Source organism: Ranitomeya variabilis, chromosome 4, assembly GCF_051348905.1.
Source record: "Ranitomeya variabilis isolate aRanVar5 chromosome 4, aRanVar5.hap1, whole genome shotgun sequence".
Lineage (NCBI taxonomy): Eukaryota > Metazoa > Chordata > Amphibia > Anura > Dendrobatidae > Ranitomeya > Ranitomeya variabilis.
Window position 1 is genome coordinate 750040731 of NC_135235.1, and position 24610 is coordinate 750065340.

At 55.5% G+C, this 24610-nt stretch overlaps 1 protein-coding gene across 1 annotated transcript in view; it reads left to right on the plus strand.

The window, feature by feature from the left end:
* The first annotated feature begins 599 nt into the window (after window positions 1-599).
* The window catches only part of PRKCA (protein kinase C alpha), a 199320-nt gene continuing 175309 nt past the window's right edge, over window positions 600-24610 (plus strand). Inside the window, exons 1-2 of the mRNA XM_077254691.1 lie at window positions 600-886; window positions 7920-7951. Coding sequence (XP_077110806.1) covers window positions 705-886; window positions 7920-7951 — 214 coding nt within the window. The 5' untranslated portion in view covers window positions 600-704. The remainder of the gene's footprint in view (window positions 887-7919; window positions 7952-24610) is intronic.

Sequence of the window (24610 nt, forward strand, 5' to 3'; positions counted from 1 at the left end):
TGCAGGTGTCTCCTCTGTACATATAGTAATATAGTGAGTGCAGTACCTGATCTCCTCCTGCAGGTGTCTCCTCTGTACATGTAGTAATATAGTGAGTGCAGTACCTGATCTCCTCCTGCAGGTGTCTCCTCTGTACAGGTAGTAATATAGTGAGTGCAGTACCTGATCTCCCCCTGCAGGTGTCTCCTCTGTACATATAGTAATATAGTGAGTGCAGTACCTGATCTCCTCCTGCAGGTGTCTCCTCTGTACAGGTAGTAATATAGTGAGTGCAGTACCTGATCTCCTCCTGCAGGTGTCTCCTCTGTACATATAGTAATATAGTGAGTGCAGTACCTGATCTCCTCCTGCAGGTGTCTCCTCTGTACATATAGTAATATAGTGAGTGCAGTACCTGATCTCCCCCTGCAGGTGTCTCCTCTGTACAGGTAGTTATATAAATACTAGCAGTTCCGCTTTCTGTCAGCAGGTGTCTCCCGCTCCCCTGTTTGGCGCCGCGCAGTCCCGTTTGTTGCCGGCAGATGGCAGCTCCTCCCCCTGCTCGCAGGCCGCGCCTCCCGGTAGCGTCGTGCAGGGGCGGTGCTTGCTGGCGGTGGGCGGTGCCCGCTGGCGGTGGGCGGGGCGCGGTGTCAGTCAGACAGAGGTTCCCGCAGCGGCTGCGGCTTCCCGGCGGCTTTCTCCTCACTCCGCTCTCGCTCCCGGACATGGCGGACGTCTTCCTGCTGCAGGATTCCATCTCCTCGTCTTCACCTGACGAGGTCGCCAACCGCTTCGCCCGGAAAGGCGCCCTGCGGCAGAAGAACGTGCACGAGGTGAAGAACCACAAATTCATCGCTCGGTTCTTCAAGCAGCCGACATTCTGCTCCCATTGCACCGACTTCATCTGGTGAGCGACCCCGATGTGCAGCTGTCACCACCCCCTGTATACCGCGCATAGTGTACCTCTATATACTGCTCATCCCTATAGTCTGTAGGCTGCCCTTATGTAATGTGTCCCATATACCGCCCCTATATACTGCACATAATGTATATACTGCCCCTATATACTGCTATACTGCACATAATGTATATACTGCCCCTATATACTGCTCACAATGTATATACTGCCCCTATATACAACACACAATGTATATACTGCCCCTATATACAGCACACAATGTATATACAGCCCCTATATACTGCTCACAATGTATATACTGCCCCTATATACAACACACAATGTATATACTGCCCCTATATACAGCACACAATGCATATACTGCCCCTATATACAACACACAATGCATATACTGCCCCTATATACTGCTCACAATGTATATACAGCCCCTATATACTGCACATAATGTATATACTGCCCCTATATACAACACACAATGTATATACTGCCCCTATATACAGCACACAATGTATATACTGCCCCTATATACAACACACAATGTATATACTGCCCCTATATACAGCACACAATTTATATACTGCCCCTATATACAACACAGAATGCATATACTGCCCCTATATACTGCTCACAATGTATATACAGCCCCTATATACTGCACATAATGTATATACTGCCCCTATATACAACACACAATGTATATACTGCCCCTATATACAGCACACAATGTATATACTGCCCCTATATACAACACACAATGTATATACTGCCCCTATATACAGCACACAATGTATATACTGCCCCTATATACTGCACACAATGTATATACCGCCCCTATATACAGCACACAATGCATATACTGCCCCTATATACAGCACACAATGTATATACTGCCCCTATATACAGCACACAATGTATATACCGCCCCTATATACAGCACACAATGCATATACTGCCCCTATATACAGCACACAATGTGTATACTGCCCCTATATACAGCACACAATGTATATACCGCCCCTATATACAGCACACAATGTATATACTGCCCCTATATACTGCACACAATGTATATACCGCCCCTATATACTGCACACAATGTATATACTGCCCCTATATACAGCACACAATGCATATACTGCCCCTATATACAGCACACAATGTATATACTGCCCCTATATACTGCACACAATGTATATACTGCACACAATGTATCTACTGCCCCTATATACTGCACACAATGTATATACTGCCCCTATATACTGCACACAATGTATATACTGCCCCTATATGCTGCACACATCATCTGTATACTGCCCCATATACTGCACACATCTGTATACTGCCCCTATATACTGTACACATCTGTATACTGCCCCTATATGCTGCACACAATGTATATACTGCCGCTATATGCTGCACACAATGTATATACTGCCCCTATATACTGCACACAATGTATATACTGCACACAATGTATATACTTCCCCTATATACTGCACACAATGTATATACTGCCCCTATATACTGCGCACAATGTATATACTGCCCCTATATACTGCACACATCATCTGTATACTGCCCCATATACTGCACACATCATCTGTATACTGCCCCTATATACTGTACACATCTGTATACTGCCCCTATATACTGCACACAATGTATATACTGCCCCTATATACTGCACACAATGTATATACTGCCCCTATATACTGCACACAATGTATATACTGCCCCTATATACTGCACACATCATCTGTATACTGCCCCTATATACTGCACACAATGTATATACTGCCCCTATATACTGCACACATCGTCTGTATACTGCCCCTATATACTGTACACATCTGTATACTGCCCCTATATACTGCACACATCATCTGTATACTGCCCCTATATACTGCACACATCATCTGTATACTGCCCCTATATACTGCACACAATGTATATACTGCACACATCTGTATACTGCCCCTATATACTGCACACATCGTCTGTATACTGCCCCTATATACTGCACACAATGTATATACTGCCCCTATATACTGTACACATCATCTGTATACTGCCCCTATATACTGTACACATCATCTGTATACTGCCCCTATATACTGTACACATCATCTGTATACTGCCCCTATATACAGCACACAATGTATATACTGCCCCTATATACAGCACACATCATCTGTATACTGCCCCTATATACAGCACACATCGTCTGTATACTGCCCCTATATACTGCACACACCATCTGTATACTGCCCCTATATACTGCACACAATGTATATACTGCCGCTATATACTGTACACATCATCTGTATACTGCCCCTATATACTGCACACACCATCTGTATACTGCCCCTATATACTGCACACAATGTATATACTGCCGCTATATACTGTACACATCATCTGTATACTGCCCCTATATACTGTACACATCTGTATACTGCCGCTATATACTGTACACATCTGTATACTGCCCCTATATACTGTACACGTCATCTGTATTCTGCCCCTATATACTGTACACATCTGTATACTGCCCCTATATACTGTGAATATCATCTGTATACTGCCCCTATATACAGCACACATCATCTGTATTCTGCCCCTATATACTGCACACATCATCTGTATACTGCCCCTATATACTGCACACATCTGTATACTGCCCCTATATACTGTACACATCTGTATACTGCCCCTATATACTGCACACAATGTATATACTGCCGCTATATACTGTACACATCATCTGTATACTGCCCCTATATACTGTACACATCATCTGTATTCTGCCCCTATATACTGTACACATCATCTGTATACTGCCCCTATATACTGTACACATCATCTGTATACTGCCCCTATATACTGTACACTGCCCCTATATACTGTACACATCATCTGTATACTGCCCCTATATACTGTACACATTATCTGTATACTGCCCCTGTATACTGCATGCCACAATCTATATACTGCCCCTATATACCTATCCATATACCTTCATATACTCCTTCTACCTTATATTGCTTCTGTTATGTACTGTAGACTCTTCTATATACACCTATGTTCTGTTCTCTTCTTATATATAGTTTCCATCTATATACACCTATATATTGCTCCTCTATACTCACCACACACCTGTGTATACTCCTACATGCTGTTTGCTGCCCCTGTATATGTACTGTGCACCCGTCATCTGTATACACCTCTATACTGTACATTAATATACTTCCCTTTTGTGTGCACTACTTATACCATGTACCTATATATTATTTACCGTGCACCCTTTCATTATATACTGTACACTGCCCATACATGCTGTATATTGACCATCTATAGCCATCATACACACATATAATGCCCCTATACTCATTACTGTGTAACCAGTATTTATATTTGCCGTATACATGTTTATATACCATACAGTGTCCCTATATATCATATACTGTACATCAACATATGCCATCCCCTATATTCTGTACTCTGCCGCTCTACTTTATATGCTGTATATCATAATCTGCATACATCACACATGTATATACACATATATATGGTCCTGTGTATTATATATTGTATACCCATCATCTATATACGTCTTACACCTATGTGCTGCCTGCTGCCCCAATACACCGTTTATCTGTATACACCATATTCTGCCCCTATGTAATATTTACTGAGCGTCTGTATACACCTTTATATTCGACACCGTGCACCCAGTGTCTATATACACCTCTATACAGTATATGTATATACTCCTGCTCCTATAATGTGCAGTGCTCCTATATATTATATATCGTACATCCATCATTTAGATTTGCTTTTATACTGTACACAGCCCCTATGTCCTATACACCTATATACTGTGCTCTGCTCCAATGCATCACATATGGCAAACATCTATATACATTGCCCCTTCATACTAAATAAATATATATATATATGCACACTGTACCTTGTATATAGACTATACTGCACACCCATCACCAATATACTGTACACATCCCCTATATATTATACACTGCACACCAATCGCCTATATACTGTACATTGCCCCTATATATTATACACTGCACACCCTTCACCTGTTTAATGTACACGCCCCTATATATTGTTCACGGCACACTCTTCACCAATATACTGTGCGCTTCCCCTATTTATTATACACTGCACACCCGTCACCTATATACTGTACATTGCCCCTATATATTATACCCCACACACCCTTCACCTATACACTGTACGCTGCCCCTATATATATTGTACACTGCACACCCATCACCTATATACTGTACGCCTACCCTATATATTATACACTGCACACCCATCACCTGTTTACTGTACACTGCCCCTATATATTGTACACCGTACGCTGCCCCTATATATTATACACTGCAATCCTTCGCCTATATACTGTGTGCTGCTTCTATGTTATACTCTGCACACCCTTCGCCTGTATACTGTTCGCAGCCCCTATATATTATACGCTGCACACCCATCACCTTTATACTGTACGCTGCCCCTATATATTATACACTGCACACCCATCACCTATATACTGTACACTGCCCCTATATATTATACCCTGCACACCCTTCACCTATATACTGTACACTGCCCCTATATATTATACCCTGCACACCCTTCACCTGTATACTGTACACTGCCCCTATATATTGTACACTGCACACTCTTCACCTGTATACTGTACACTGCCCCTATATATTATACACTGCACACCCTTCACCAATATACTGTGCGCTTCCCCTATTTATTATACACTGCACACCCTTCACCTATATACTGTACATTGCCCCTATTTATTATACACTGCACACCCTTCACCTATATACTGTACGCTGCCCCTATATATTATACCCTGCACACCCTTTACCTATATACTGTACACTGCACACCCTTCACCTATATACGGTTCACTTCCCCTATATATTATTCACTGCACACACATCACCTATATACTGTACGCTGCCCCTATATATTATACACTGCACACCCTTCAGCTATATACTGTGCACTGCCCCTATATATTGTACACCGTACGCTGCCCCTATATATTATACACTGCAATCCTTCGCCTATATACTGTGCGCTGCTTCTATGTTATACTCTGCACACCCTTCGCCTGTATACTGTGCGCAGCCCCTATATATTATACACTGCACACCCATCACCTTTATACTGTACGCTGCCCCTATATATTATACACTGCACACCCTTCACCTATATACTGTACGCTGCCCCTATATTATACACTGCACACCCATCACCTATATACTGTACGCTGCCCCTATATTTTATACACTGCACACCCTTCACCTATATACTGTACGCTGCCCCTATATATTATACACTGCACACCCATCACCTATATACTGTACACTGCACACCCATCACCTATATTCTGTACACTGCACACCCATCACCTATATACTGTACACTGCTCCTATATATTGTACACTGCACACCCTTCACCTATATACTGTACGCTGCCCCTATATTTTATACACTGCACACCCATCACCTATATACTGTACACTCATCACCTATATTCAGTTTTAAGGTACAGGATAATGAGCCTGACACTCCGGGTACGGACATTGTAGCTGACTCTCGGGGTATGGGACGATGGCGCTGACGATCGGTGAACGGGATAATGACTCTGGGAGGTACGGGACGGCGACGCTGACTCTGGGAGGTACGGGACGGCGATGCTGACTCTGGGAGGTACGGGACGGCGACGCTGACTCTGGGAGGTACGGGATGACGACGCTGACTCTGGGGGGTACGGGACGGCGACGCTGACTCTGGGAGGTACGGGACGGCGACGCTGACTTTGGGGGGTACGGGACGGCGACGCTGACTCTGGGGGGTACGGGACGGCGACGCTGACTCTGGGGGGTACGGGACGGCGATGCTGACTCTGGGAGGTACGGGACGGCGATGCTGACTCTGGGAGGTACGGGACGGCGATGCTGACTCTGGGAGGTACGGGACGGCGATGCTGACTCTGGGAGGTACGGGACGGCGACGCTGACTCTGGGAGGTACGGGACGGCGACGCTGACTCTGGGAGGTACGGGACGGCGACGCTGACGCTGGGAGGTACGGGACGGCGACGCTGACTCTGGGAGGTACGGGATGACGACGCTGACTCTGGGGGGTACGGGACGGCGACGCTGACTCTGGGAGGTACGGGACGGCGACGCTGACTTTGGGGGGTACGGGACGGCGACGCTGACTCTGGGGGGTACGGGACGGCGACGCTGACTCTGGGGGGTACGGGACGGCGACGCTAACTCTGGGGGGTACGGGACGGCGACGCTGACTCTGGGGGGTACGGGACGGCGACGCTGACTCTGGGGGGTACGGGACGGCGACGCTGACTCTGGGGGGTACGGGACGGCGACGCTGACTCTGGGGGGTACGGGACGGCGACGCTGACTCTGGGGGGTACGGGACGGCGACGCTGACTTTGGGGGGTACAGAACGGCGCCTCTGACTCTGGGGGGTACGGAACGGCGACACTGACTCTGGGAGGTACGGGACGGCGACGCTGACAGTGGGGGGTACGGGACAGCGACGCTGACGCTGGGAGGTACAGGACGGCGACGCTGACTCTGGGGGGTACGGGACGGCGACGCTGACTCTGGGGGGTATGGGATGGCGACGCTGACTTTGGGGGGTATGGGACGGCGACGCTGACTTTGGGGGGTATGGGACGGCGACGCTGACTCTGGGGGGTACGGGACGGCGACGCAGACTCTGGGGGGTATGGGACGGCGACGCTGACTTTGGGGGGTACGGGACGGCGACGCTGGGAGGTACGGGATGATATTGATGTTGGGGTTCACTTCTCTCCTACCCTGTTTCTCTGTCACTTTTCCTTCCTGACCCCCCAGTGTTTCTGTGATGACATTTGTGGGGTCTTGGCCCGTGTTTTGACCCTGGTGGACTCTGTAAGTTGTGTTACTTCTCTTCTCTTTCAGGGGCTTCGGGAAGCAGGGATTCCAGTGTCAAGGTAAGAGACGCCGTCTGTCATGTCCTCGTCTGCTGCGCGTCCAACCAGAAAGAGGAGAGTTGTTGGTGATTTCGGGGGTCTCACGCTTGTTTCCCCCTGATCCACCCCTTATATCTCCGCATAGCGGGGGACGCTGTTGGGTTTTGTAGATTTGACCGTCTGACGATGTAACGTTTATATACATTTTATCTGCCCCCCCCCCGGAGGTGATAGATGGGGGGCCCCCAGGAGGTGATACACCGGGCTCCCTCCCCTGTGTCTCTGAGCTTTTATTCTTTAGCTCTTTTTTCAGCGCTCGTTCACACCAGGCCGGGTGTCTGCAGGTTCTGGTTTGCTCCTGGCTGTCGCCTCTGATCTTCTGCCTCCTCATTGTCCTGTAATCTGCGGCTTCTGCCAGGACTCTGAGCCTCTAATGAGCGGCGGTGTCTGGAGCGGCAGCAGCGCAGGTGGAGCAGAATGTGGTGTTACTGTTACTGTTCTTTTTCCTGGTGCCGCGGCACATGATCCGCCCGCTCATATTCTAGGACAATGCCCAGTGTGTCCTCCACATAGCGGCCCACGGGCTCTGCAGGACACGGCGTCAGCAGCGGAGGAGGGGAGACGGGAGAAGAGGGGAGAACACGAGAGAGGGGATATGAGAGAAGATGGGAGAGGGGAGAAGAGGGGAGACAGGATCTCTGTTGCCCTGCGCTCTGCTCCGCAGTTCTCTGCTCTGTGCTGTGCTCTGTTGCGCTGCCCCCTTCTTATTGCCCTGCTCCGCTCTGTGCCGTGCTCTGATGCCCTGCGATCTGTTCTGCTGCCCTGTGCTATACTCTGCCCTGCCCTGTGGGGCCGCCCTCTGCCCTGTGGGGCCGCCCTCTGCCCTGTGGGGCCGCCCTCTGCCCTGTGGGGCCGCCCTCTGCCCTGATGGGGCCGCCCTCTGCCCTGATGGGGCCGCCCTCTGCCCTGATGGGGCCGCCCTCTGCCCTGATGGGGCCGCCCTCTGCCCTGATGGGGCCGCCCTCTGCCCTGATGGGGCCGCCCTCTGCCCTGATGGGGCCGCCCTCTGCCCTGATGGGGCCGCCCTCTGCCCTGATGGGGCCGCCCTCTGCCCTGATGGGGCCGCCCTCTGCCCTGATGGGGCCGCCCTCTGCCCTGATGGGGCCGCCCTCTGCCCTGATGGGGCCGCCCTCTGCCCTGATGGGGCCGCCCTCTGCCCTGATGGGGCCGCCCTCTGCCCTGATGGGGCCGCCCTCTGCCCTGATGGGGCCGCCCTCTGCCCTGAGGGGGCCGCCCTCTGCCCTGAGGGGGCCGCCCTCTGCCCTGAGGGGGCCGCCCTCTGCCCTGAGGGGGCCGCCCTCTGCCCTGAGGGGGCCGCCCTCTGCCCTGAGGGGGCCGCCCTCTGCCCTGAGGGGGCCGCCCTCTGCCCTGAGGGGGCCGCCCTCTGCCCTGAGGGGGCCGCCCCCTGCTGTAGTTTTTCGTCTCTGCAGTGCAGGGATTATTGTGGGGGTCTCTGATTTGCGCCCTGATGTTGGGGGGGAATCGCTCCTCATCTTCTTGGGGAGCAGGAACCTGTAAAGGGGCTGTGGATTAGGAATAGTTTGTTTTCCTCCAGAGCAGCTCCCCTCAGTGTGCAGGCCATGTGCGGTGCTGAGCTGCAGTAGAAAACATGTCCTTTATATATTGGGGGGCGCTGTTCCTATTCTCAGGATATCTGAGGCTGCGCGGCCCCTTCCCCCACCCCCGAGTGCCTGGAGTGGAGTAATATGGCTGCCAAGCGGGGAGGCGAGCACTGCGGGCTCCGGTGATGAAGGGGTTACTGCCGTCCCCCCACCAATGGCCCATGTGATTTTCTATTTGCTCTTACCCCCCCACGAGGGGGGGGGGCAGATGACAAGGGGGGGCAAATGATATGGGGGAGCAGACTCTGGACGCCATGTTGGGTGGCCACACCCTGGACGCCATGTTTGGGGGGATCACTCCTTTTATAAGATCTGCAGAGATTTCGACTACAGTGTGATGAGGGGACCCCCCACAGCCGAAACTCAGGAGCGACCGATACTGATGAGTGGCCTCAGATCGCGGTGCGGGGAGGCCTGTGATGGATACGGCCCTGTGGGCGCAGAGAGAAGTGTGGGCGCAGAGAGAAGTGTGTGCCCCCTGCAGTGTAAAGCATGGGGGGCATCACTGGTTGCTGCTGACCTTTGTTCTCCGGACCCCCGTGCTCGGATTATTTTTAGGCATCATCGCAGCCTCTGTTGTGACCGCTCCGACCCCTGGGGCTGCACCTCATCGTCTTCTGCGCCCCCTGGAGGTGAAATTTGACAGGACACTGTAGCTTTAAGGGGCCAACTCCTGAGAGTATTTATTAAAGGGCCGCGTCACATCACCTGGAGAGAAGTTTCAGCCGAGGGGAAAGCCTGTGACCATTCCTAGGATCCCTGCTTCCTGTCACTGAATGAAGAGTCCTGGCTGTTCACAGCTGAGGGTTTGGGACATTGTGTTATGTGAGATAAGAAGATTAGATTGTAAGCTCCTGGGGTCAGTGTCCCGTCCAGACAGTATAGTAAGAGGGGTACTGCCTGCACCTGATGAGGAGGAGGGCAAGGTAATCTGCGAGCCCAGCACCCCCTCTGCCTGCGTCCCCTTCTGCCTGCGTCCCCTTCTGCCTGCGGCCCCTTCTGCCTGCGGCCCCTTCTGCCTGCAGCCCCCTCTGCCTGCGGCCCCTTCTGCCTGCAGCCCCCTCTGCCTGCAGCCCCCTCTGCCTGCGGCCCCTTCTGCCTGCGGCCCCTGTACCTGCCCCCTCTGCCTGCGTCCCCTCTGCCTGCGTCCCCTCTGCCTGCGTCCCCTCTGCCTGCGTCCCCTCTGCCTGCGTCCCCTCTGCCTGCCCCCTCTGCCCTGCGGCCCCTCTATCTGCCCCCTCTGCCTGCGGCCCCTCTATCTGCCCCCTCTGCCTGCGGCCCCTCTATCTGCCCTTTCTGCCTGCGTCCCCTCTGCCTGCGGCCCCTTCTGCCTGCGTCCCCTTCTGCCTGCGTCCCCTTCTGCCTGCGTCCCCTTCTGCCTGCGTCCCCTTCTGGCTGCGTCCCCTCTTCCTGCGGCCCCTTCTGCCTGCGGCCCCTTCTGCCTGCGTCCCCTCTGCATGCTGCCTGCGTCCCCTCAGCCTGCGTCCCCTTCTGCCTGCGTCCCCTTCTGCCTGCGTCCCCTTCTGCCTGCGTCCCCTTCTGCCTGCGTCCCCTTCTGCCTGCGGCCCCTTCTGCCTGCGGCCCCTCTGCCTGCGGCCCCTCTATCTGCCCCTCTGCCTGTGGCCCCTCAGCCTGCGGCCCCTCAGCCTGCGGCCCCTTCTGCCTGCGGCCCCTGTACCTGCCCCTTCTGCCTGCGTCCCCTCTGCCTGCGTCCCCTCTGCCTGCGTCCCCTCTGCCTGCGTCCCCTCTGCCTGCGTCCCCTCTGCCTGCGTCCCCTCTGCCTGCGTCCCCTCTGCCTGCGGCCCCTCTGCCTGCCCCCTCTGCCCTGCGGCCCCTCTATCTGCCCCCTCTGCCTGCGGCCCCTCTATCTGCCCCCTCTGCCTGCGGCCCCTCTATCTGCCCTTTCTGCCTGCGTCCCCTCTGCCTGCGTCCCCTTCTGCCTGCGTCCCCTTCTGCCTGCGTCCCCTTCTGCCTGCGTCCCCTTCTGCCTGCGTCCCCTTCTGCCTGCGTCCCCTTCTGCCTGCGTCCCCTTCTGGCTGCGTCCCCTCTTCCTGCGGCCCCTTCTGCCTGCGGCCCCTTCTGCCTGCGTCCCCTCTGCATGCTGCCTGCGTCCCCTTCTGCCTGCGGCCCCTTCTGCCTGCGTCCCCTTCTGCCTGCGTCCCCTTCTGCCTGCGGCCCCTTCTGCCTGCGGCCCCTCTGCCTGCGGCCCCTCTATCTGCCCCTCTGCCTGCGGCCCCTCAGCCTGCGGCCCCTCTGCCTGCGGCCCCTCAGCCTGCGCCCTGTCCTTCCTGCTGGCAGCCGCGCAGATTTCTGCAGATTCTGACCTTTACCAAGTATTTGCTTTCCTCTATATTTATCTGTCGGCGGAGCTGCTGGTGTCACCGCCGCACAGCACGGGGTGCCATAGTGAGTGCAGTACTGATCGCGGGTGTGCGGCCCCCATATATTCACACTGGTGACCCCTGTCAGTCTGCAGTGCCAGGATCTCCTGGACAGGCTGAGATCTGCGGGTTTGTTACTGTGTGTCAGTGCAGACAGTCCTCTGTTCGCATCAGTCTCGTTACAATGTGTCGGTTGGGAGGATTGTCCTGTCCGGACACACTGTAACAAACACTCAGCCGTTGGGTCTCGGCCTCCGGATTTGGCCACTTTCCATTCACTGACAGCGCTGATCTTGAAACCATAAGGAAGTGAATAATCACATAGTCTGATAGAAGAAGGTTCTAGAATGATCCAAGTTATTTTCATGGGACTGACTCCTCCATAACGTGTGTACAGTGATTCCCGTGTAACGAGGCGACCTGTCCAGAGGGGGCGCTGCGGGAACTTCCTGTGCTGACACATCGCACGACACCTTCTGTTTCCACTTTTCTAGTGGTTTCTACCATATTCACCCACCGGCGTCACCGTGAGAAAATGCTCCACAACTTCTGAGTAATCGCACTTCCTCCTCTGTAATCCATCTACTACATGTGGCCGAGGACGGGGCTTAAAGGGGAAGTGCCGCCAAAAATAGACCGAGGGATTCCCATACCATCACACCTAGAAAGAATCTCTACAATCAGCATTATACCCCAGAGCTGCACTCACTATTCTGCTGGTGCAGTCACTGTGTACATACATTACTGATCCTGAGTTACATCCTGTATTATACCCCAGAGCTGCACTCACTATTCTGCTGGTGCAGTCACTGTGTACATACATTACATTACTGATCCTGAGTTACCTCCTGTATTATACCCCAGAGCTGCGCTCACTATTCTGCTGGTGCAGTCACTGTGTACATACATTACATTACTGATCCTGAGTTACATCCTGTATTATACCCCAGAACTGCACTCACTATTCTGCTGGTGCAGTCACTGTGTACATACATTACATTACTGATCCTGAGTTACATCCTGTATTATACCCCAGAGCTGCCCTCACTATTCTGCTGGTGCAGTCACTGTATACACATTACATTACTGATCCTGAGTTACCTCCTGTATTATACCCCAGAGCTGCGCTCACTATTCTGCTGGTGCAGTCACTGTGTACATACATTACATTACTGATGAGTTACCTCCTGTATTATACTCCAGAGCTGCACTCACTAATCTGCTGGTGCAGTCACTGTGTACATACATTACATTACTGATCCTGAGTTACCTCCTGTATTATACCCCAGAGCTGCACTCACTATTCTGCTGGTGCAGTCACTGTGTACATACATTACATTACTGATCCTGAGTTACCTCCTGTATTATACTCCAGAGCTGCACTCACTATTCAGCTGGTGCAGTCACTGTGTACATACATTACATTACTGATCCTGAGTTACATCCTGTATTATTCCCCAGAGCTGCACTCACTATTCTGCATCTTCAGAGCTGAAATCTCCCCTGCCGTGTCCTGGTGATTTGTATCCTTGGACATGGCTTCTCATCTGTCAGTAAACGTTTCCTTGCTTATCACCATGATGACTGTTTCCAGTCATCTGCGGTATTTTAGTGAGTGCAGCTCTGGAGTTTTGGAGTTCCTGCAGTTGATTTGGTGGTCCTCATTAGGAGTGCGGGCCCTTGTGTCCAGCAGATGATGGGGGGTGGTTGTGGTTGTGGTTGGATTTCTCGTGATATTACTGAGCTGCTGATGAATCGCGCCGTCCCTTTTAAATCCTGATGCAGCGGAGCTGTGTGCGCGCGGTGCCTCAGAGCTGTGTGCGCGCGGTGCCTCAGAGCTGTGTGCGCGCGGTGCCTCAGAGCTGTGTGCGCGCGGTGCCTCAGAGCTGTGTGCGCGCGGTGCCTCAGAGCTGCGGTGCCTCAGAGCTGCGTGCGTGCGCGCGGTGCCTCAGAGCTGTATGCGCGCTGTGCCTCAGAGCTGCGGTGCCTCAGAGCTGTTTGCGCACGGTGCCTCAGAGCTGTGGTGCCTCAGAGCTACGTGCGCGCGGTGCCTCAGAGCTGCGGTGTCTCCGAGCTGTTTGCGCCCGGTGCCTCAGAGCTGCGGTGCCTGAGCTGTGCGCGCGCGGTGCCTCGGAGCTGTGTGCGCGCGCGGTGCCTCGGAGCTGTGTGCGCGCGCGGTGCCTCGGAGCTGTGTGCGCGCGCGCGGTGCCTCGGAGCTGTGTGCGCGCGCGCGGTGCCTCGGAGCTGTGTGCGCGCGCGCGGTGCCTCGGAGCTGTGTGCGCGCGCGCGGTGCCTCGGAGCTGTGTGCGCGCGCGCGGTGCCTCGGAGCTGTGTGCGCGCGCGCGGTGCCTCGGAGCTGTGTGCGCGCGCGCGGTGCCTCGGAGCTGTGTGCGCGCGCGCGCGCGGTGCCTCGGAGCTGTGTGCGCGCGCGGTGCCTCGGAGCTGTGTGCGCGCGCGGTGCCTCGGAGCTGCGGTGCCTCGGAGCTGTGTGCGCGCGGTGCCTCGGAGCTGTGTGCGCGCGGTGCCTCGGAGCTGTGTGCGCGCGGTGCCTCAGAGCTGCGGTGCCTCGGAGCTGTATGTGCGCGCGCGGTGCCTCGGAGCTGTATGTGCGCGCGCGGTGCCTCGGAGCTGTATGTGCGCGCGCGGTGCCTCGGAGCTGTATGTGCGCGCGCGGTGCCTCGGAGCTGTATGTGTGCGCGCGGTGCCTCGGAGCTGCGGTGCCTCGGAGCTGTGTGCGCGCGGTGCCTCGGAGCTGTGTGCGCGCGGTGCCTCAGAGCTGCGGTGCCTGAGCTGTGCGCGAGCGGTGCCTCGGAGCTGTGCGCGAGCGGTGCCTCGGAGCTGTGCGCGAGCGGTGCCTCGGAGCTGCTGTTAGATCTCTGCTCCTGGAGCCGTTCCCACGTCCCGGTGACTGGAGAGCAGAATCTGACAGATTATGGAGGATCGTTTAAAGGGGATTTCTCTGCTGTAATTAATCCTTGGCTTAATGTTGGCAGCAATCGCTGCAGTATTAAAGGGGAAGGCAGCGCAGTGCATTATGGGAGCGCAGTGTCTGCAGGACAGCGGTGGTCTGAGGGGCGGGGCATAACACCGGCTTGGGAAGATAGGAGTGATGATGTCATCAGTGGTTGATGACCTCACTATCACCTCCATCATCTGCGGCTCCTCGTTAACCCTTTTTTCGCCGGTCTGGCTGACCTGCGGATAATGCGGGGGCCGCCATCCTGCTTGGCGCTGTGGCGGGCGGCAGGTGCGCCTGGCACGGGGGCATCGGAATAAGTGGCTCGTTATTTGTCCGCTGCTCTAACAATAGCGCATTGTGGCCGCTGCTCCTGCGCCATGTGCCCGCGTGTCCCGGGCGAGCGGCCAGATGGTGGCAGCGGGGGCCCCTCTGTTCTCGTGCAGCTCTGCTCCTTCCCTCCACTGTCCAAACCTCTGCTCGCGGTCAGTTCACAGCTGGGCTTTTGTTACAGTTGTATCCCGTATTCTTTGCTTCTATGATCGGATACATTGTAACAAACCCTCAGCAGCGCAAGAAGAAAGTGGCCGGACCTGTGTTCTGGGAGAAGTAATGCACGTTCCCAGCCTGCTGGTGAGGAGCAGAGCCGTCGCAGTGTGTCAGGCCGGCGGTGGGGTGGGGCCGGTCAGGCCGGATTCCTCTGCTCAGTCTTTCTGGTTTTTTGGCGGGGGTCAGTGAAGATGAAAGGTCGTTTCCTTATCGCTTCCTTATCGCTGTCTCCGCATTGTCAGGTGTTACACTGTGACAAGCACTGCTCCGCAGGTGGCAGATTACACCTGGACTTGGGTCACCGAGCGCTGCTCCGCAGGTGGCAGATTACACCTGGACTTGGGTCACCGAGCGCTGCTCCGCAGGTGGCAGATTACACCTGGACTTGGGTCACCGAGCGCTGCTCCGCAGGTGGCAGATTACACCTGGACTTGGGTCACCGAGCGCTGCTCCGCAGGTGGCAGATTACACCTGGACTTGGGTCACCGAGCACTGCTCCGCAGGTGGCAGATTACACCTGGACTTGGGTCACTGAGCGCAGAGACGCAGGTGGCAGATTACACCTGGACTTGGGTCACCGAGCACTGCTCTGCAGGTGGCAGATTACACCTGGACTTGGGCCACCGAGCGCTGCTCCGCAGGTGGCAGATTACACCTGGACTTGGGTCACCGAGCGCTGCTCCGCAGGTGGCAGATTACACCTGGACTTGGGTTGCTGAGCGCTGCTCTGCAGGTGGCAGATTACACCTGGACTTGGGTCACCGAGCACTGCTCCGCAGGTGGCAGATTACACCTGGACTTGGGTCACTGAGCGCAGATCCGCAGGTGGCAGATTACACCTGGACTTGGGTTGCTGAGCGCTGCTCTGCAGGTGGCAGATTACACCTGGACTTGGGTTGCTGAGCGCTGCTCTGCAGGTGGCAGATTACACCTGGACTTGGGTTGCTGAGCGCTGCTCTGCAGGTGGCACATTACACCTGGACTTGGGTTGCTGAGCGCTGCTCTGCAGGTGGCACATTACACCTGGACTTGGGTTGCTGAGTGCTGCTCTGCAGGTGGCAGATTACACCTTAACTTGGGTCACTGAGGGCAGATCCGCAGGTGGCAGATTACACCTGGACTTGGGTTGCTGAGTGCTGCTCTGCAGGTGGCAGATTACACCTGGACGGGTCACTGAGCGCTGCTCTGCAGGTGGCAGATTACACTTGGATTTGGGTCACTGAGTGCTGCTCTGCAGGAGACAGATTACACCTGGACTTGGGTCACTGAGTGCTGCTATGCAGGTGGCAGATTACACTTGGATTTGGGTCACTGATTGTGACTGTCAGAGGCTTCCCCAAAGCACAATAGCCCCCCACGCCGGCCATAGGAGGTCCTCGGGGGGCCAGTCCCTGCCATCCAGGAGCCTGGGACAGTTTGGGGGTCTTGGGTGGGCTCTTGACCAGTGTGCCCCCCAGATCTCTGCTTGCTGTGAGTGCACAGTAACGTGAGGCCACCCTGACTTATCCCTGCTCACAGAGCTGAGCGTTTGTTCCAATGTGTCAGTGTGGAGTCCTCAGAGGATTCTCTGCAGTGGACACATTGTAGCAGTGATGTCGGCTGTGCGAGGGTCCGTCTCCCCCAGACTCGTCCAGCCACGCTCTGATGGGGGATTATGCCCATAATCTGCTGACAATGGGGGCTCCGTCCTGTGTGTATGAGGCAGGTTGAGGTGTCAGCACAGCCGGACCCCCGCACCGAGCACTCACACGGGAGGAGTTGGAGAGCTGTCATTGCTCTCTGCAGCTAGGACCCTCCTATGGGGAGGCCTTGTACCCCCACCCAGGACAGAGGCTTGTGCCCCCTCATAGGAATCCTAGCCCCCTGATATCTGCGTCCTCGGCATCGTCATGTGGAGCCGCCTGGAATGTCGCCTCTTGTTTGTCTTCTGGATCAATAGATATTAATGACTGACGTCTGTTCCCTGGGCCTTGGTATCACTGAGCCAGCCCCCATGTACAGGATGTCTGGGCCTCAGTATCATTGAGCCTCCCCATATACACGGTGTCTGCTCCCCAGGCCTCTGTATCACTGAGCCTCCGCATATACAAAATCTCTGCTCTCCAGGCCTCGGTATCACTGAGCCTCCCCAAATATACGGTGTCTGCTCCCCAGGCTTCGGTATCACTGAGCCTCCCCATATACACAGTGTCTGCTTTCCAGGCCTCGGTATCATTGAGCCTCCCCATATACACAGTGTCTGCTTTCCAGGCCTCGGTATCACTGAGCCTCCCTATATACACGGTGTCTGCTCCCCAGGCCTCGGTATCACTGAGCCTCCCCATATACACGGTGTCTTCTCCCCAGGCCTCGGGATCACTGAGCCTCCCCATATACACGGTGTCTGCTCCCCAGGCCTCGGGATCACTGAGCCTCCCCATATACACGGTGTCTTCTCCCCAGGCCTCGGGATCACTGAGCCTCCCCATATACACGGTGTCTGCTCCCCAGGCCTCGGGATCACTGAGCCTCCCCATATACACGGTGTCTGCTCCCCAGGCCTCGGGATCACTGAGCCTCCCCATATACACGGTGTCTGCTCCCCAGGCCTCGGTATCACTGAGCCTCCCCATATACACGGTGTCTGCTCCCCAGGCCTCGGTATCACTGAGCCTCCCCATATACACGGTGTCTGCTCCCCAGGCCTCGGGATCACTGAGCCTCCCCATATACACGGTGTCTGCTCCCCAGGACTCGGTATCACTGAGCCTCCCCATATACACGGTGTCTGCTCCCCAGGCCTCGGGATCACTGAGCCTCCCCATATACACGGTGTCTGCTCCCCAGGCCTCGGTATCACTGAGCCTCCCCATATACACGGTGTCTGCTCCCCAGGCCTCGGGATCACTGAGCCTCCCCATATACACGGTGTCTGCTCCCCAGGCCTCGGGATCACTGAGCCTCCCCATATACACGGTGTCTGCTCCCCAGGCCTCGGTATCACTGAGCCTCCCCATATACACGGTGTCTGCTCCCCAGGCCTCGGTATCACTGAGCCTCCCCATATACATGGTGTCTGCTCCCCAGGCCTCGGTATCACTGAGCCTCCCCATATACACGGTGTCTGCTCCCCAGGCCTCGGGATCACTGAGCCTCCCCATATACACGGTGTCTGCTCCCCAGGCCTCGGGATCACTGAGCCTCCCCATATACACGGTGTCTGCTCCCCAGGCCTCGGTATCACTGAGCCTCCCCATATACATGGTGTCTGCTCCCCAGGCCTCGGGATCACTGAGCCTCCCCATATACACGGTGTCTGCTCCCCAGGCCTCGGGATCACTGAGCCTCCCCATATACACGGTGTCTGCTCCCCAGGCCTTGGGATCACTGAGCCTCCCCATATACACGGTGTCTGCTCCCCAGGACTCGGTATCACTGAGCCTCCCCATATACACGGTGTCTGCTCCCCAGGCCTTGGGATCACTGAGCCTCCCCATATGCACGGTGTCTGCTCCCCAGGCCTCGGGATCACTGAGCCTCCCCATATACACGGTGTCTGCTCCCCAGGCCTCGGGATCACTGAGCCTCCCCATATACACGGTGTCTGCTCCCCAGGCCTCGGGATCACTGAGCCTCCCCATATACACGGTGTCTGCTCCCCAGGCCTCGGTATCACTCAGCCTCCCCACTGCAGACAGTTGAGCACAGGCCTTCTGTCTGTCCTTGCTGCTTGTTGCAATGTTGCCATGTAGAAAAGAGCCGCTGATACATTGTAACTAACCCTCAGCTGTGTGTCAGGAGGATGAGGCCAAGGATCCTGGTCACTGTCAGCATGCAGCGTTGCAGAGTGCCATTGAATGGACGCCGGCCCCCTGTACACAGGGGTCCGCCAGTTCTAATAAGCTGATGTAATGAGGGTTTTGGGGCCCTCAGGTCACGTTCTCCTCTCCCGCTACACCCGGGGCCGGTGCAGCCAGGAAGTGAGCGGACCGAGCAGAAACTGGGCCCCACGTCACTGAGAAACCCGGAGTTTACGTCTCCGAAGTGTTCTCTCTGGAATCCAAGCAAACAGATCACGTTTTGCCTTTTATGGCATCGCAGCAGCTCCAGAAATAAAGGATCGACCCAGCGGTCAGTGTGCTGGAGCGATGTGCTGCAGAGTATAGGGGGGGTCAGTGTGTGCTGGAGCGATGTGCTGCAGAGTATAGAGGGGTCGGCGTGTGCTGGAGCGATGTGCTGCAGAGTATAGAGGGGTCGGCGTGTGCTGGAGCGATGTGCTGCAGAGTATAGAGTAGTCGGCGTGTGCTGGAGCGATGTGCTGCAGAGTATAGGGGGGTCAGCGTGTGCTGGAGCGATGTGCTGCAGAGTATAGGGGGGTCGGCGTGTGCTGGAGCGATGTGCTGCAGAGTATAGAGGGGTCGGCGTGTGCTGGAGAGATGTACTGCAGAGTATAGAGGGGTCGGCGTGTGCTGGAGCGATGTGCTGCAGAGTATAGAGGGGTCGGCGTGTGCTGGAGCGATATGCTGCAGAGTATAGGGGGGTCAGTGTGTGCTGGAGAGATGTGCTGCAGAGTATAGGGGGGTCGGCGTGTGCTGGAGCGATGTGCTGCAGAGTATAGGGGGGTCGGCGTGTGCTGGAGCGATGTGCTGCAGAGTATAGAGGGGTCGGCATGTGCTGGAGCGATGTGCTGCAGAGTATAGAGGGGTCGGCGTGTGCTGGAGCGATGTGCTGCAGAGTATAGAGGGGTCGGCGTGTGCTGGAGCGATGTGCTGCAGAGTATAGAGTAGTCGGCGTGTGCTGGAGCGATGTGCTGCAGAGTATAGGGTCGGCGTGTGCTGGAGCGATGTGCTGCAGAGTATAGAGGGGTCGGCGTGTGCTGGAGCGATGTGCTGCAGAGTATAGAGGGGTCGGCATGTGCTGGAGAGATGTACTGCAGAGTATAGAGGGGTCGGCGTGTGCTGGAGCGATGTGCTGCAGAGTATAGAGGGGTCGGCATGTGCTGGAGCGATGTGCTGCAGAGTATAGAGGGGTCGGCGTGTGCTGGAGCGATGTACTGCAGAGTATAGAGGGGTCGGCGTGTGCTGGAGCGATGTGCTGCAGAGTATAGAGGGGTCGGTGTGTGCTGGATAGATGTGCTGCAGAGTATAGAGGGGTCGGCGTGTGCTGGAGCGATGTGCTGCAGAGTATAGAGGGGTCGGCATGTGCTGGAGCGATGTGCTGCAGAGTATAGAGGGGTCGGCGTGTGCTGGAGCGATGTGCTGCAGAGTATAGAGGGGTCGGCGTGTGCTGGAGCGATGTGCTGCAGAGTATAGAGGGGTCGGCGTGGGCTGGAGCGATGTGCTGCAGAGTATAGGGGGGTCAGTGTGCTGGAGCGATGTGCTGCAGAGTATCGAGGGGTCAGCGTGTGCTGGAGCGATGTGCTGCAGAGTATAGAGTATAGAGGGGTTGTCGTGTGCTGGAGAGATGTGCTGCAGAATACGCACAGGTCAGTGGTGGAACAATCTGCAGGATGTGACTGTCAGGCGGTGCAATGCTCTGCAGCTCTCCGGACGCCGCGCCCCTCTGCTGTCTGTGGACTTTATCTCCTTTGCTCTTTTTCGTTTGCTCTTTGGGAATGAGTTGCAAAATCCGTTTCCTAGTTTTGGGTCATCGCTCTTAAAGGGGCAGTGTCACAAGTCGCAGACCCTGGTGTAAGCGAGAGCCATCCATTCCACAGGAAGCAGAGTGTGGATCCCGGGCAGCAGTGCCCCTAGTGGTCAGATCAGCCACCTGTGCTGCCCCCTCTTCACGGCGTGCACCTGGACAACTGGCTGCACTGTGTGGTGTCGGGGGGCAACCTTGCGGATCTCTGCTTTCTGTTCTGTAATCTCGGATCTCTGATCTGGCACCTGACAGGAAAGTAGGGAACTGTTCCATGTGTGCCATGTGGGGAGCGGCTCCCGGGATCTTGCGGTGTGTGGGGTGAGGTCCTGGGATCTTGCAGTGTGTGGTGTGTGGCTCCCAGGATCTCGGGGTGTTTGGCGTGCGGGTCCCGGGATCTCCCGATGTGGTATGTTGCTCCTGGGATCTCCCGATGTGGTGTGTGGCTTCTGGGATCTCGTGGTGTCGGGTGCGGCTCCCGGGATGTGTGGGGTATGGTCCCGGGATGTGTGGGGTGTGGTCCCGGGATCTCATGGTGTGTGTGTGTGTGTGTGTGTGTGTGTGTGTGTGTGTGTGTGTGTGTGTGTGTGTGTGTGTGTGTGTGTGTGTGTGTGTGGGGTACGGTCTCGGGATCTCGCAGTGTGGCTCCCGGGATCTCCCGGTGTGTGGGGTGCGGTTCTGGGATCTCGCGGTGTGTGTGTGTGTGTCTGTGTGGTACGGTCTCGGGATCTCGCAGTGTGGGTCCCGGGATCTCCCGGTGTGTGGGGTGCGGTCCCAGGATCTCGTGGTGTGTGTGTGTGGTACGGTCCCGGGATCTCGCAGTGTGGCTCCCGGGATTTCCCGGTGTGTGGGGTGCGGTCCCAGGATCTCGTGGTGTGTGTGGTACGGTCCCGGGATCTCGCTATGTGGCTCCCGGGATCTCCCGGTGTGTGGGGTGCGGTTCTGGGATCTCGCGGTGTGTGTGTGTGTGTGTGGGGTACGGTCCCGGGATCTCCCGGTGTGTGGGGTGCGGTCCCAGGATCTCGTGGTGTGTGTGTCTGTGTGGTACGGTCTCGGGATCTCGCAGTGTGGCTCCCGGGATCTCCCGGTGTGTGGGGTGCGGTCCCAGGATCTCGTGGTGTGTGTGTGTGTGTGTGGGGTACGGTCTCGGGATCTCGCAGTGTGGCTCCCGGGATCTCCCGGTGTGTGGGGTGCGGTTCTGGGATCTCGCGGTGCAGGGCCTGGCACACCTCCTGGCAGTCTCCTCTCTCTTTGCTTCCTCCTGCCTGTCTCTTCTTGCCAGCCCCTTGTTGTGCCCTCGGAGCAGCGCTCATTGTTTTCACTCTGGGAGTTAATGACAGGTTGTCAGCGATTGCACAACATCTGATGTGTGATCCCGCCACTGTGCCCGCCTGATGGGAGTTGTAGTCCTGCCACAGCTGCTCACAGGAGACCCCTAATAATCTCTGATCGCAGCTTGTCTGAGCAATCGCGGTCACTTATGGTCCTGTGGATGCCGGATTATCGGGGGTTGTGGATTATCAGATCCAGATTTCTGGTGTTGGTCTCGCAGCACCGAGCGCCTGACTAATGAACATGTCTGTGGATCCCGTGGTGGGGTCAGCGTCAGCCCCTGGTGGCAGATTCCTCGGGGGCAGCCTGCAGACCCCTGTGGCAGCCCTTGGGTAGTTCGGGTTCGTCTCCCCCCTCCTCGCCGCCCGTGCCCCCTGAAGGTGGTCCGCACCCTCCCTTTAAGCCGTCTGTTGGGGGTGGTTGTTCCCTCCGGGCTTTATGGCATCTGGGCATTTCAGGACACCACGATGCTCTGAGGGGATTAAAGGATCGGTGCGCGGCTGAAGCCCCCTAGATGCCAGCGACCGCCGTAATGCAGGATTAACCCTTTCAAACTGAGATCTGACAATCAAGGTTGGGGGGCTCCTCCGTGCGGGCGAAGTTACACCCTGTATGGTATCATTGTAGGGCTCAGATTGTAATGGATCACCGGGGTCACATGACTGGGGGGCTGCGAGGATGAAGACCACCATGCTTTATACTGCAGGCGGCGTCTGGAGAACTGGAAATGTGGGACCGCAGGATGGTGGTGGTTGTAGTTGGCCCGGGTGTCGGCGACATATCGCTCCTAGAAGACGTCTCCTCCAGTAGATCGGAAGGAATGACCTCATAGCTCAGGCGCAGGCGGTCTGCCAGTCACAGACCAGAGAGGGTGGGCGGCTGGAAATGATGGGGGTGGTAGTGGTTCCTGGCAGTGACTGAATGGAAACAAGGTGTCATGTGGCATCAAGGAGAGGCTTCGTCTGTGGTCGGAGTCCTGCCTTACATGGCTGCCTCCGGGCAGGGTAACAGCACTGGCACTACATGTCTGCATGTGGTCTGTGCCCCTGGGGAAGGAGCGGCGCAGCCACAAGTGGTGAGCTATGCCCCTGGGGAAGGAGTGGCGCAGCCACAAGTGGTGGGCTATGTCCCTGGAGAAGGAGTGGCGCAGCCACAAGTGGTGGGATATGCCCCCGGCGGAGGAGCCCTGCAGCCACAAGTGGTGGTCTATGCCCCTGGGGAAGGAGTGGCGCAGCCACAAGTGGTGGTCTATGCCCCTGGGGAAGGAGTGGCGCAGCCACAAGTGGTGGGCTATGCCCCTGGGGAAGGAGTGGCGCAGCCACAAGTGGTGGGCTATGCCCCTGGGGAAGGAGTGGCACAGCCACAAGTGGTGGTCTATGTCCCCGGCGGAGGAGCGCTACAGCCACAAGTGGTGGGCTATGCCCCCAGCGGCGGAGCGGCGCAGCCACTTCAGAGAGAAGAGCAGACACTTGTCATGTTTATGTTACAGAGGAGCTGGAAGAGCTGCAGGCAGAAGTGCCAGCACCTGCACAGCCAGCCTGTCCGAGCCTACCCCAACCTGCCCCAGCTTACCCCACCCAGCCTACGCCAGCCTGCCCTGTCTTATTATTTCTGACAGCAGTGACATCACCGCTGCCCAGATATCAGTTATATTATACAGCAGTGACATCACCGCTCCCAAGATATCAGTTATATTATAATAATAATAACCTTTATATAGCGCAAACATATTATACAGCAGTGACATGACCGCTCCTCAGATATCAGTTATATTATACGGCAGTGACATCACTGCTCCCCAGATATCAGTTATATTATACAGCAGTGACATGACCGTTCCCCAGATATCAGTTATATTATACAGCAGTGATATCACCGCTCTCCAGATATCAGTTATATTATACAGCAGTGACATGACCGCTCCCCAGATATCAGTTATATTATACAGCGGTAACATCACCGCTCCCCAGATATCAGTTATATTATACAGCAGTGACATGACCGCTCCCCAGATATCAGTTATATTATACAGCGGTAACATCACCGCTCCCCAGATATCAGTTATATTATACAGCAGTGACATGACTGCTCCCCAGATCTCAGTTATATTATACAGCAGTGACATCACCGCTCCCCAGATATCAGTTATATTATACAGCAG